Source organism: Nansenia antarctica (genome assembly GCF_963989245.1).
Source record: "Nansenia antarctica genome assembly, chromosome: 12".
In the NCBI taxonomy this organism is placed as follows: Eukaryota; Metazoa; Chordata; class Actinopteri; order Argentiniformes; family Microstomatidae; genus Nansenia; species Nansenia antarctica.
Window position 1 is genome coordinate 11,449,753 of NC_137682.1, and position 13,701 is coordinate 11,463,453.

General features: G+C 42.7%; 1 protein-coding gene across 2 annotated transcripts; it reads right to left on the minus strand.

The window, feature by feature from the left end:
* Positions 1-432: 432 nt before the first annotated feature.
* Positions 433-11,913, minus strand: pdcd6 (programmed cell death 6). Of its 2 annotated transcripts, none has more exons than XM_080542825.1 (6): positions 11,738-11,913; positions 9,296-9,357; positions 5,326-5,370; positions 3,672-3,830; positions 2,368-2,477; positions 433-1,143 (listed from the first exon to the last, which is right to left on the minus strand). In XM_080542825.1, exons 1-6 carry the CDS (start codon positions 11,848-11,850, stop codon positions 1,045-1,047), a joined length of 588 nt encoding a protein of 195 aa, XP_080398951.1. In that variant the 5' UTR covers positions 11,851-11,913; the 3' UTR covers positions 433-1,044. The 2 variants fall into 2 exon arrangements, with proteins under 2 accessions (XP_080398951.1, XP_080398950.1); XM_080542824.1 differs by having other exon boundaries at positions 3,660-3,830.
* Positions 11,914-13,701: the final 1,788 nt, after the last annotated feature.

A 13,701-nucleotide genomic window follows, 5' to 3' on the forward strand; every position in this document is an offset into this window, starting at 1 on the left:
AGTGAGATTTGAAACTCCTCAAAACTCACAGAAACATGTATCCTACTTTAATAGGTCTAATAAAAAATATACACAAATCTAAACAAACAAAACGACAGAGCTAACTAACGTGTTTACTAAGAATATATGTTATAGAAAGTTTCAAAGACAAACTTCAATGTTTAGTGAAAATGTGTAACACTTCAAAAGCCCCCCTGAAACAAGGCTTGTGAGTAAGTTTCTGCAAAAAATATTTTAAAAGTTGTGTAGTGCACACAGCAAACAGGAGAGGGCACAGTTGAGGCTTCTGGTTCCTTGCACTGTGACTTTCTCATGTATTGTACATGTGATTTTTCTGTTAAAATGTGTAGCAAAATCTAGCTCCAGAAAGGCCACTCCACAATGCCACTTTGGAAAATAACAGTAACATACACATTTCATTATTTAATTAAAGGCAATTCGTATTTAATTAAAAGCACATTCAGCTTGTTTTCAAGTTTCTTTTTTTAATAAAAGAGGTTCTTCTTGCGTTTATACTGATTAAGGCATCATGCACAAAAAAATAAGCCATACAAAAAGCGTATGCTTCCTCGAACCTAAACTAAAATGTTTTAACTTTGTTTTATACATTTGCTGCTGGTTAAAAATAAGTCTATACAAACATGGAAACAAAAGCAGGTTTTACATCGGACCATAACCTGCTTTCACAGTATCTGTAAACATGGCTTCAGCAAAATATATCTGAAGAGAAAGAGTGCATGCTTTGACGACGGCAGAAGTCCCCCTGAAAGCATGCGTTTCATCCTAAATGATATATACAATGCAGATTTACCTTAAAACACAGATATTCAGGTCTTTTACCAATTATTTAAGATTATAACATGAAACAAACTTTATGAACAAAGACAGACAGACAAACAGACAGACAGACAGAAGGTAATGTCCGTATATCCCGTCCCAGAGTCCAAGCCAGGCTGGGTTTTGAATGGTCGTCTTAACCAGGAAGACATGGTGGGAGGAGGTTTTGGCTTTGGCACAGGTGTGTCAAGTTGTGCTCTGGTTCTACTATACCACGTTGAAAACCATGGATAAATACTGTTCGTAGGACACCTGGATCCAGCCGTCCTGGTCTGTGTCATACCGCCTGAACACGTCAGTCAACCTCTGTAAAACAAAAAACAAATACAAATGTCAAATTCAAAGATATATTCAGAGAAAAAAACAACAACAAAACAACATAATGAAGTTGGTTAGAAATAGAATAGAATAGTTGTTTGAATAGAAAAAGTCACAGCATCCATAATCCATCCAGATCAAACAGGTTTTATTAAAAGGTAGACACGCACATCCAGCAACACACGCAGACAAACAGGTCTGTTGTCAGTCACTACAACAAACAGGAACCATCATAGCCACCCTAGATGCAGAAGAAGCTTTCGATAGGGTAAACCCTTTTTTGTTAGCCACATTGGACACATTTGGCTTGTTATTGTATTGTTTTATTATATACTATTGTGTTATATTATATAGTATTTTGACAGAAATATTATCTAATCTCATGCCATTTTATTAGTTATTATATATAATGTAATATATTGCTGCTTGTCATATCTACACAAACACAGTCTTTAAAAAGGAATATATTGTGTTTGTCTAAGTTTGGTGTTTTTATTTTCAAGTTTATTATTATAATAATAATAATAATATTAATTATTATTATTATTATCTACTTCTCCACCACATGTGCCACACCCCTCTCTTCACACACCAACCTAAGATCCCCACTCTTTTCTTTTTTCACTGACTTTTATATCAACACATCCATCACTGTAACTTCTTTTTTATTGTCTGTACCTGTTCATTATGTCGATCTTGTTTGTCTTCTATGTCACCATTTGTCTTTAAAAATTTGGTGGAGCTACCCAAGTAATATTTCCAGATATGTGAGCAGAATTAACTCTCAGATTTGCAGCTCAATGTTAACAAAGAGATGCCAACACCATCCTATATGTACCAGTGTGTATTCGGTTGTTGTGACGTGTTTCCGGGTCCAAAGTTGGCTGAGGCGCTGTCTTCGAAATGCCTCAGTAATAATAATCATTCATTATATTTATATAGCGCTTTTCCGAGGCTCAAAGACGCTGACAAATATGGGAAAAACGGGAAAGTGCTGTGTCCCTTGTTGTATGAATAGATCAGAGTCTAAAAACCGATTGAACTGTCATTCTACCGCTGTAGTACACTGGTACTATGGTGCAGGGAATTTCGGGTTTGGACCCGGAAATTGCTAAACGTCACGTTTGACGTCAGACTTAACAACCGAATACTGACTAATCACAATGTACTGAACAACAGTATCACGTGCAACAAGACCAGTAAGACTGTTACCTGTAGTACGATACAGCACTGAATGAAGTCATCGAAGGCCACCTGCCCCTTCCTCTGTCGGTCAAACTTCTCGATGAGTGTGCTGTAGAACTGGTCTGAGAGGCGGTACCCTGAGAACAAGCACAGGAGAGCCTTCAACATCACACACACTCATCACCATCCAACCATAGACACAGTAGGGACGCATCACATATCAGTAGATTTGCCCTAGAAATCAAGGTTTAGTAATAGCCTCAGGGCAGCAGCGACTTGCTTCAGATTTCTAGCTCCTAAAACAGGTGTCCCAGTCTGACAAGCTTGAAGAGCCATTATAAATCGTTCTGATTGACAAGTGAGGTTAAAAACTGTTCAAAACTCACATAAACATGTAGGCTTAACATGTATTCCAAAATACAAAACAACATACAGTAGTGAAATAGTGTTGTACTATCAATGTGTCAGAGAAACTTTCTAAAAGCCAAACTTTATAATTCACTGAAAATGTGTAGCAAAAGAAAGTAGCCGGTTCCGATGGCAGGCTTGAACACATCGAGGACGTCTCAAGAAGATATCGCAAAAGTTGATGGAGATGGGCGCCAGTCGGAAAAACACAAGTGAGGCCAAAAAACAACGTGGAGGCGGACATTTACAGTGGGGGGATTGAGCTGGAAAAGACGGGACAGGACATACACATACGCAAAGACATACGGAAAAAATTAATAATAATAATAATTGTTGCAGCCTTGTGTTTGTTCCTCATTAAGATAAATGTCTTAAAATGACAATACCCGTATTGGCTAAATATTGCAATGGTTTATCTGATATTCTGGGTAGATGTTTTACAGTGTGAAATCTTAGCCGAAATAGTTACAATAGCTAGAGACGTCGGGCTAGTGAGTGCTGAGTGAAAAACATCTTGGGCATTTCCAAAATTACGGACTATAAAAAAGAAAATTCTGACCCATTATGAAATGTTACTATAGTTGTTGTTGTTGTTGTTGTTGTTTTTCAAGAGGTTTTAAAGACGTTTATCCAGGCCCACGCACGTTGATGGAATCCAGCAGAACTGAAGGGCATCAATTGATCTGGGTTCGACCTTTTGAACCATTGCTCTCCATAAGACTGTTAATTCATCGAGCCGAAGCCTCGGAATTAGCTTGAGGAGCTTACGAAAGTCTTTCAGTTCTCAGACGAGAACATCACTAGAGCTAGGTGTTCCACAGTTTTACACTTCACCACAGTCATCAGGGATAGTCAATGGACCACCAGACCACCAGACCACCACCAGTACCATCTGAATAGAGAAGGCATACGTTGCTGCTCACCGAACCCAGTCAGCGCCTGCTTGAGCTCGTTCTTGTCGATGAAGCCCGAGTTGTCCCGGTCGTAGGTGCGGAAGATGTTCTGCCAGTCGGTGATGTACTTCCACACGCCCGCAAACTCATTGAAGTTCACCCCTCCTTTGTTCTCTCTGTCAAACATGGCTGTGCAAAGAGAGAGAGGGATCAGGGGAAATAAAAAGAAGGTAAAGAATAAGTCCATCATCAATCGGAGGGGGTAGGGAAAGTCATTGAAAGGGTAAATATTGCAAACTATTGAGGACATATGTAAGAGTGCGATACCCACAATGACCTGTCTGTTTTTTTGTTCTTTGTTATTCATGTAAAAAAAGAAAAGAAAAATAAAGTATACAAAAAAAGAAAGGGTAAATATTGAATGCATGCAGGACAGGAATAGAATTTCCCGGTCTGAGAATCTCTGATTCAACCAGTCCTACAGTATGTAATATCGAAATGGGAGGTTTCCAACAAGCACTTGAACACAGCATAACTGTTAAGGCGATTTAAGGATAGAGTTGTGTAGTCCAGCGGAGGAAATGGTCACACACTGGGAGAGAGACTCTCATAGAATCTGACAAATGAAAAACCCATGCCCATTCTGAAATCTCCCTGGCTTTTCAATCCAATTACATGGCAACAAAGGACGGTTTTATCTCGTCGTATGCTTAGTGATGGCCATTTGAATACAATGGACCTACTGTGCAGTCTACAGTAACAACGGGAAGCATCGGGAGGGTAATAAGCTTCAAAAGAACACACAAGACAATAGAATAGAAATGCGGTTTTCTTTTTTCTCGTACACATTCTGCTACACAGTCAAGTAATGTTCTGCTTGGCTGAAGTGTGTCAACAAATCGATGTTGCCAGTCGATGGTAATCAACAGATGCCATTCGGGAGACAAACTCCTCCTGAGAAAAATGACTCCTTTCTCCTCGTAATGGACAGCAACGTTTCTCCACTTAAATGGAAGAAAATGTTGTGAAAATGTGTCACTGGCAGACAACTAGCGAGTTCATGAAATGGACCAGTAACCATAGGGAACACATACAGACAAAGAAACAAAGAAACAAACAATCAGTCTAGGATATCTAGGAATCAGGACATACTTGTGGAAACTTGTGCAAACAGGCTTGTTGTGCAAGTATATGTTTGGGGCGGCTGTGGCTCAGGAGGTAGAGCCGGCATCTAATGATCACAAGGTCGGCAGATCGGCGGTTCGAGCCCCGGCTGGACACATGTCGAAGTGTCCTTGGGCAAGACACTGAACCCCAAATTGCTCCCAATGAGCGGGCCGGGGCCTTGCATGGTAGCTTGTCGCCATTGGTGTGTGAATGTGTGTGAATGGGTGAATGAGAGGCCATTGTAAAGTGCTTTGGAATAAGGCGACTATATAAGTCAGTCCATTTACCATTTATGTTTCAAGGGCGCCAGACAAGGGGGACCGTGGCTGAGCGTGGCGAAGCGGTAATGAGACACGTACCGCTGTAACACTTCTTAGCCTAGCAACCTGGGGTTCGACCTGACTTGTTTTTAATGTTGTGAAACCTCTCCCTCTCTCAATCCTTCTTTCTATGAAGCATGAAAGGGGAGTGTGGAAAAACAAGAGAAGAAGACTAGAGGAATGATCAGGCTACTTACATATGATCGATCGGACAGTCACCGGATTGAAAGGAGTCCATGTGCCTGTGATGAATAAATAGGTAGAAAAACATTAATGATGATATTCTATGTCTGATGACTGAGTCAAGTTCATATAATATATATATATTATAATATTGTAACACACACACACACACACACACACACACATATATTTTCCTTTGTTCGCTACAGTCAGTTCCCCCTGGATGTTAAGTTTTTCTTTTTTAATTGCTTGCTGTTAAAGGGACACGTCACCATTGTTTTTGTCCAGATCAACTTATGAATGTGTGGGCGTATGAAAACAGCCTCCAAATGCATTATGGAGATCAAAAGCTAGGTATCGCTAACATGACTTTTCGGACATGTTTGGGGGTGATCACGTGGTTTTTGAAAACTACGGAGCTATACGGACTATGGACGTTGTAGGAGTTCATTGTTCATTGTACATTACTTCCTGGTCTGAAAAAAGGCTATGGTTAGGGTGAAGAAGCCAATGAAATGCTAATTATTAGTATTATTATAATATTCAGAGAGAGAGAGAGAGAGAGAGTGAGAGAGAGAGAATTTCTGATCTCCCTCTAGCTGCAATAGCGCACAAGAGGCATGCCAGGCCAAGGCGATTTCCCACTCCTATCCCAGCCAAGTTCTCTAGCTGGGTGGGACTGGCTGGGGGCTGGGGGGGGCTGGGCAGGCCTGGGGTAAGTGAGGGAGCAGAGCAGACATATGCACAGCTCCTCCATCACAACCAGGAGGAGCAGAGGGAGAGAGGTCTGGTCACCAGCCCCAGTCCTCCTGGTCCAGCAGCCGGGAGATCATCCACACTGACCAGCCATGAGTCCCTGTCTCTGTGTGTGTGTGTGTGTGTGTGTGTGTGGGCTAGGAGGATGATGATGGTGTATGTATGTATGTGTGTGTGTGTGTGTGTGTGTGTGTGTGTGTGTGTGTGTGTGTGTAGGTGTGGGCTAGGAGGATGATGATGGTGTATATGTGTGTGTGTGTGTGTGTGCGTGTGTTAAGGCTGTCCACACCCAGCCAGTGGGACAAAGCTCCCTCTGTGCAACACACTAGGACCTCTCACTGCATTGCCCGGTGCGCACCCAAGAGAAGGGGGGGGGAGAAGGGGGGGGGTAGGGGATGGAAAAACCGGGATGGCCACAAAACTGCACCTCCCAGTCGAGGCTCAGTGAGACCTCTCTACTCTGTAACACACAGTCACCTCTTATAAGGCTGTCACACATGGCTTTATACACCAACAACACCACACACTCCGAGTAGACTAAAACAACACACACACACACACACACAGATACACACACAGATACACACCCACACACACACACACACACACACCCCCACACCCTCGGTGTAGACTAGAACGGCAAAGTTAAGCTCGACCTTGAGATGATAAAGCTGCCCACTCCCCCTCCTCTAACACGCAGTAGCGAAGACCAGAGCCCAGAACCACTTCATCACATGATTCTCCACAGGAGCCTGCTAATGTGCCCCGTAGCCAAATACTCAGTCAGCTAACACAGTAAGCTCATAAATACCCCACATACATGACGTTTCCGTGTTTTGAAGGATGTTCATCATTAGGGAGGCATTGCCTATGGCTCAGAACGACCAAATAATGTGTTTTTGGCATGTGTGTGTGTTTGGAATCGGGTATGAGGAATGCATTCTTGCTAAGTACACTAGACTACGTATGTGAAGCGGGCTATGTTTCCAACCCCACAGCCCATAGTTTCCCCCCTCCAACAGTAGATAGATGACATTACTGATCCTAAACAACAACAACAACAGCAATAAATATTAAACAAATACAAAAGCATAAATCTCTGTCTCGTAGAGCACATAGTGGGCTTAAAAGGTTAACAAAAGGCCATAAATATGGAGATTACTGCAAAAACTCTGGGACCTTGTAAAAGAGTCCCTGCCATGAAAGGGCGGGCCGCGGTTATCAGTTTCTCATCGGGGGGGTGTGACTGTCACCGTCTGATAGAGAGGACACGGCGAGAGGACATGCCAGTACTCGAGCACACACACGTGCGTGCACACGCACACGCACACAACAGTCTGCCTGAGGAAAGGGGATGAGGAGGGAGGACAGGAGGGGCAGGGGTGAGAAGAGAACAGAAGAACGGGGGGGGGGGGGGGGTTAGAAGAGATGGAGCAGGGATGAGGAGATGGGAGAAGGGGTGTAAGGAGCAGGGGAGAGGTGAGGAACAGGAGGAGGGTTAAGGATAGGGGCCACAGATATTTAACTCTGTCATAGGACAACAGAATTTGAATCTGTGGATTGGAGTTAAAAACCAAAAGAATGTGATAACATCAACTGCCTCCACTGGTTGTGACTGGTAACTGCACACAAGACCACCAGTCATTGACCACAGAGAGGCCTTAGGAGTAGCCTATGTGGCAAATGTCATATTCAAGGACGGAAAATTAATTAACGCAAAAAAATATATGTTACGGTACATGTGGGAAAACTAGGGTTAGGGTTAGGTGCTAGGGTGCTACGGTTAGGGTTAGGGTTAGGAATGCCATCATGTACCAAGTCGACGTAGCACCCTAGTTTTCCCACATGTACCGTATTCCCACATGTACCGTAACATATATAATTATTTATTTTTTTACCGTTAATTAATTTTCCGTCCTTGAATATGTACAGTATATATATATACTGTATATATATATATATATATATATATATATATAGCAGACTGAGGATAAGCTGAGATGGGAAGGAAAGTAGAGGAGAAGAGGCTCAGAGGTGAGAAGATGATGTGTGTGTGTGATGGGGGAGGGGAACAGGATATAAGGAGCAAGGAAGAGAAGAGGGAGGACGATAGTAGGGTTGAGGCGGAGACGATAGTAGGGGTAGAGTAGAAGGGGAAAAAGAAGACTAGAAGGTAGAAGAGAGGAGCGCTTCAAGGAAGAAGGGAAACGTACGGGAGTCGGGAACAGGTTGTGCTGCGTGTCGGTGTTGCTGGCCGCGACAGCGCCATAGGCAGGGTCAGTGAAGCGCATCGACAGGACGAGGCACAGCTTGTATTGAGCCTGGCCACAATCTCATTGGTCCACAGCGTCAATGTGTGAACATGGATGGTTCACCCAAATAACAAAATGACATTTGTTGACGCACTATATCGTCAGCAGTCTTATAACATCTGAGGCCGTATTTCCCATGTGGATTTACCTGCCCAGGGACTGCTGATGTCATTTAGCTACCCAGCTAATTCAGGGAGAGTCAATGACTGTCCATTGTCCCTTTTAAATAAACAAATAGAATAGTCTTTTACATATGGACACATTTGTGAAATTCCACAAGCATTTTTTTCAAGCCAAAAACCATTGGAAATCCAGTCTACAATTCACTCAGTCAACATTTCCGATTCCAAACACACCAAATGTAACTAGCCTAGTATCCATACGAACCAGAATCTTCTGTCACACAAATGACGACTCTAAAAGGCATTATGAGACCTGCATAGAGGCTTCATTATGTACTGAACAGTAACACAAAACAGTACCCATTTTGCCATCCTACCCAGTGGAAAGGCACACGGCATGTCCTGCTCCTCCTAATCCCTGTGTGAGTATCAGGTGCCGGCTCAAGATAAACCTGCCTCATACAGGAAGTATGTAAGATTCCTGTGCTCTCTATATTTACTCTGTGTCCACAGATGACCTTTTCACCTGTTGGTCTGCCATAGTGGCAAAAACAGGCATCGAGCATCTGTTCGTACAGCACAGAGTTTTCGAAAGGGCTGCGTTCTGAAGTTAAAACGTTGTGGAATGTTTATAATAATAGTAATAATAATAATACATTAGACTTACCGTATATAGTGCTTTTCTAGACACTCACAAAGACGTTTTACTACTACTACGTTTAGGCTAGTAGTAATAATAAAAAGACACACACAGACACACAGACACACACACACACACACACACACACGCGTACCGTTGGATAAGGCCTGCTGGAGCTCTGTGTCCGATATCACGGCGCTCCTGTCCTTGTCCACTCTGGGGAGGAAACACAGATTAGATAGGCAGGCTGCATCAGTCTATACACAATCAACAGCTGTAACCCTATCTCCGCTAAGCCTGTTGTCACCATTTCAACACCCAATTCAGGGTGAATAGAGGCTATGTTCTATGACACTGTGTTTTAACAATGGTGGTAAGTGCCACCATAGACACAGAGGAGTGAAAAGTGAAACTGAAACCAAATCTAACTAACCAGTTCTGCTTACAGTGATGACAGGGCTGATGATGACTGCCTACGACTTCACCAGCACATTGCTTTCTGTCATTCAACACTATTTTGGAAACTGAAAAGGACATCATTTCTTGAGGACAGTATCATGTATGTTTCTCTTCATCTTTCAGTCAAGGGAGAAGATGTCAAACAAAAAATTAGGTGCTTGTGTCATAATAAGAGCAGATCCCGAACAACAATTAGGCTAGTGTCAAGGCCTAATTTGTGTGTTTTTCAAAAAGCAGCACAGCAACACAGAATTCAATCTATGAGACGTGGAAACGTGCGGGTTGAACACCGACCAAAACAACAAGCTTTTGGCTGAAGTAACCTCATCTGTAAAAATGTACTGCAGCTCAATCCTCAAATGACTCACATGTTCCTTAGCAACCTCCCCAGCCCAGCCCAGCCTACCAACACCAACTGCAGCGTTTGAGTAGCAACAAGCCAAGAGAGGAACTCCCACGGAACAACACTCACCAACTCTCCATGACGGAAAAAGCTTTGTGACTCTGGAGAGAGTGCTTGGTGTCTGAGGGTTGCTATAGCTTTACCAAACAGTCTTTGTCTTGGGTAACTGGCCATTTACTGAATGTTGTTTAACACAATGCTAAAAGTTAGTTCAACATGGAGCAACAGCTAGGCCTCTTAACGTTTCCCCAGTCTCACAATTTCCATTGTTTTACAAGTAGGGACAGGCTTTGCGTGGAATAACTTATTTTCAAATGGTTGTTTAGGCTATGTCATGTTTTGGCTACGTGGTTTATATCATGCTGGCTAGCTGGCAGTGAAGAAACCAGGAAGTCATCTGGATAGGTTTTCAGCTGCAGTGATCCGTCAGTGGAATCTGTGGAAGTTTGAACATGGTGACATAACCTAGTCCTATGTTGTCGTGTATAGACTGGGCAAAACCCACCTTTGTTATAGACATTCTGTCATGCCTGTGTAATGTTCCACAATAACAGCCAGACAGAGCTTTGTAGAGTTAGGCCTAACTTGTCTGTCATGGAAACTCAAACTCAGATGAATAGAGTGACGACAGTGCAAGGGAGAGGATTTCATCACTCAAACCACAGGAAATACCACGTAAGTGAGTGACTCATGCATTTAGCCCTTTGACCATATGAATCACCACTGAATCACATGACCCACAGAATTCCAGGGGCAGTTTGTTAACCATGCTACTTCAGCTCAAGCTAGGGGCCCTCTAAGAGTGATGTGTGTGTGTGTGTGTGTGTGTGTGTGTGTGTGTGTGTGTGTGTGTGTGTGTGTGTGTGTGTGTGTGTGTGTGTGTGTGTGTGTGTGTGTGTGTGTGTGTGTGTGTGTGTGTGTGTGTGTGTGTGTGTGTGTGTGGGGGGGGGGGGGGTGTAATATTGATATACGTGCGTGAGAGTTTTCTAGGTTTTGCCACCACATCAATTATTAAAGTGATTCATGCATTTGTGCATGCCTACAGCATTTCAGTGTTGTGAGAAAGCTTGTAGCAGGAACCCTCTGCAGTATTACATAACACAATACTACCACTGGAGGCAAAGGCAAGTTCCCTTACTACAACCTTATTATACCAGCTCTCCTCCTCACACGTCTCTGTTCGTATAAGAAGTTCTGTTATTATGCCAGCTTGGCAGCTCTCGCAAGCTAGAAAAGAAATTTAAACTCTGTCATAGGATAACAGAATTTGAATCTGTGGATTGGAGTTATAAAACCCAAAAGAATGTGATTAACATCAACTGCCTCCACTGGTCGTGACTGGTAACTGCACACAAGACCACCAGTCATTGACCACAGAGAGGCCTTAGGAGTAGAGCCTATGTGGCAAATGTCATATTCAAGGACGGGAAATTAATTAACGGTAAAAATAAATAAAAAATAAAACATAAATATAGCGTTTGCTATAGAGCTCCGAACTGAAAAATTAAACCTATCCTATGTTTTTTTGCTCCGCCCAATGCACGATCAAAAATCAGTTTCAGTTCATTATTCCAGTCTAAATCAGACATGAACCGTGAAAAGAACTACTTTGTATGACTTTGACGATTACCGAACGTGACACAATGTGCTCTTATGAAACTGGCAGCAGTTCACTGGAAACGAAGCTCACCAATGCGGAGTAATAAACCACCAGACGTCGATCGTTTCACTCACCTCTGAAATATATTCCAAAGAAAACCTTGATCCGGTGGCGCGTTATTGAATTGTTGTGGCTGTTGCTGTTGTTGCTGTTGAGGTGCTCCTCTGTACGGACTGTGATAAGCCATTTCAAAACCTTTAAAGCAGATTTTGTACTAAGAAAAGCAAAGAACACAGCAGCCTTGCCTTTGCACTCCTATCAATCTGACACTGACATCCTCCGCGCAGAGGCGTGGCATACAACTCAACACTGCCAGAAGACATGTGGTGACGTCACCTAGGGCCACCCCCGGTGTGGGGACTTCCTCAAATACTCCACCGGTTCACGTTCTCGTTGGCGCTCACTTGCTCATTACAATAATTTAGATTGTTTTAATAAAACATTTATTAATTAATGTACAATAATTTTGATTGATTTACCCATTGTGTTTTGTTCTCTTGAACACGTTGTTGGGTGTTCTCTCCACCCAACAATTAAATGTAAGAATTATCATATAAAAGTTGAGGTCTTCAGTGACGCCTGTCCCGCGTCCGTTGGCCCTGTGATTATTTTGGCCCTGAAGCGACTTATGTCAGCGACGACTTATATTCGTCTCTCTCCATAATGTTGTGAACTGTAGCTACACGGACAGCTTTTCACCCTTTCACAGTTGTCACCCTTTTTCCCATTGAAATGTTCGCTGGCCTTCGGTGATAAGCATCTCTGGCAAGAAAAACCATTACTGAGTTTGTTGAATACTGAACAAAATACTGAATGATAATATCTCTATTATTAGAATACTTCGAAAGAGGTTTTTATACAGTCAGAATGCTATATATTATTATCACTGTGGTTACAGTCACAGATATTTAGATTGTTGTATCTAAGGCAAGTAGAGAAAGGCGATTGGTCAAAACAGGTTGCCCAAAAGGTAATCTCACATCTGATTGGACCAGAATGTAATCTCATCGCTGATTGGACCAGAAGGTAATCTCATCGCTGATTGGACCAGTAATAACCAGTAGTAATTCAGTCTTTGTCAACAGCGGGAATCTCCTCACTCGCGGACTTTCCTGAGGGGATTTAGGAGAATCATCGCATAGTTTGAAACCTGAAAAATGCAAGTAGCAACGTGTACTAACATTTTCATGTCAAAAGTAAATTCTTAGAATTGTAACTGATGGCTAATGGGTGAAGATACTCTACCTAATAATGGTGTGTGTGTGTGTGTGTGTGTGTGTGTGTGTGTGTGTGTGTGTGTGTGTGTGTGTGTGTGTGTGTGTGTGTGTGTGTGTGTGTGTGTGTGTGTGTGTGTGTGTGTGTGTGTGTGTGTGGGGCATATTGCAGGTGGAAAAAGCGCTAAGCACTGAACTGAGTAGAATCTGCATCTGGCTAGCTGACAATAAACTATCAATACACCTAGGTAAAACTGAAACCATCCTATACGGATCCCCATCTAAACTCAGAAAGGCTGAACATTTTAAAATAAAAGTGGGTAACATTAATATCACAAGAAAAGAGGATATTACATACCTGGGCTCCATCTTAGAGGCAAATCTTTCCGGAGATAAAATGGCAGCAAAAGTAATCAAAAAAGTGAACCATAAAACTAGATTCTTGTACAGGATATCCTCACTTGTCAGTAAAAACACACTGAGGACCCTATCAGGAGCTCTCATTCAATGTCACTTCGACTATGCCGTAACATCATGGTACTATAGAACCACAAAGGCCCATAAAACAAGACTCCAGACAGCCCAAAATAAACTGGTTAGGCTTCTGCTAGGCCTCAACCCTAGGACACATCTAACCGCTGCTCATTTTTTGAGCCTTGATTGGCTACGAGTAGTTGACAGAGTGCAGCAGCTTGCACTGGGCCTAGTCTTCAAGATACGCTACACCACAAAGACACCCAAGTACCTGTCAACATACTTCCAAAAAGTGAACAACGTCCACACTTACAACACCAGAGGAAGCTCCACGAACCACGTTCAACCGC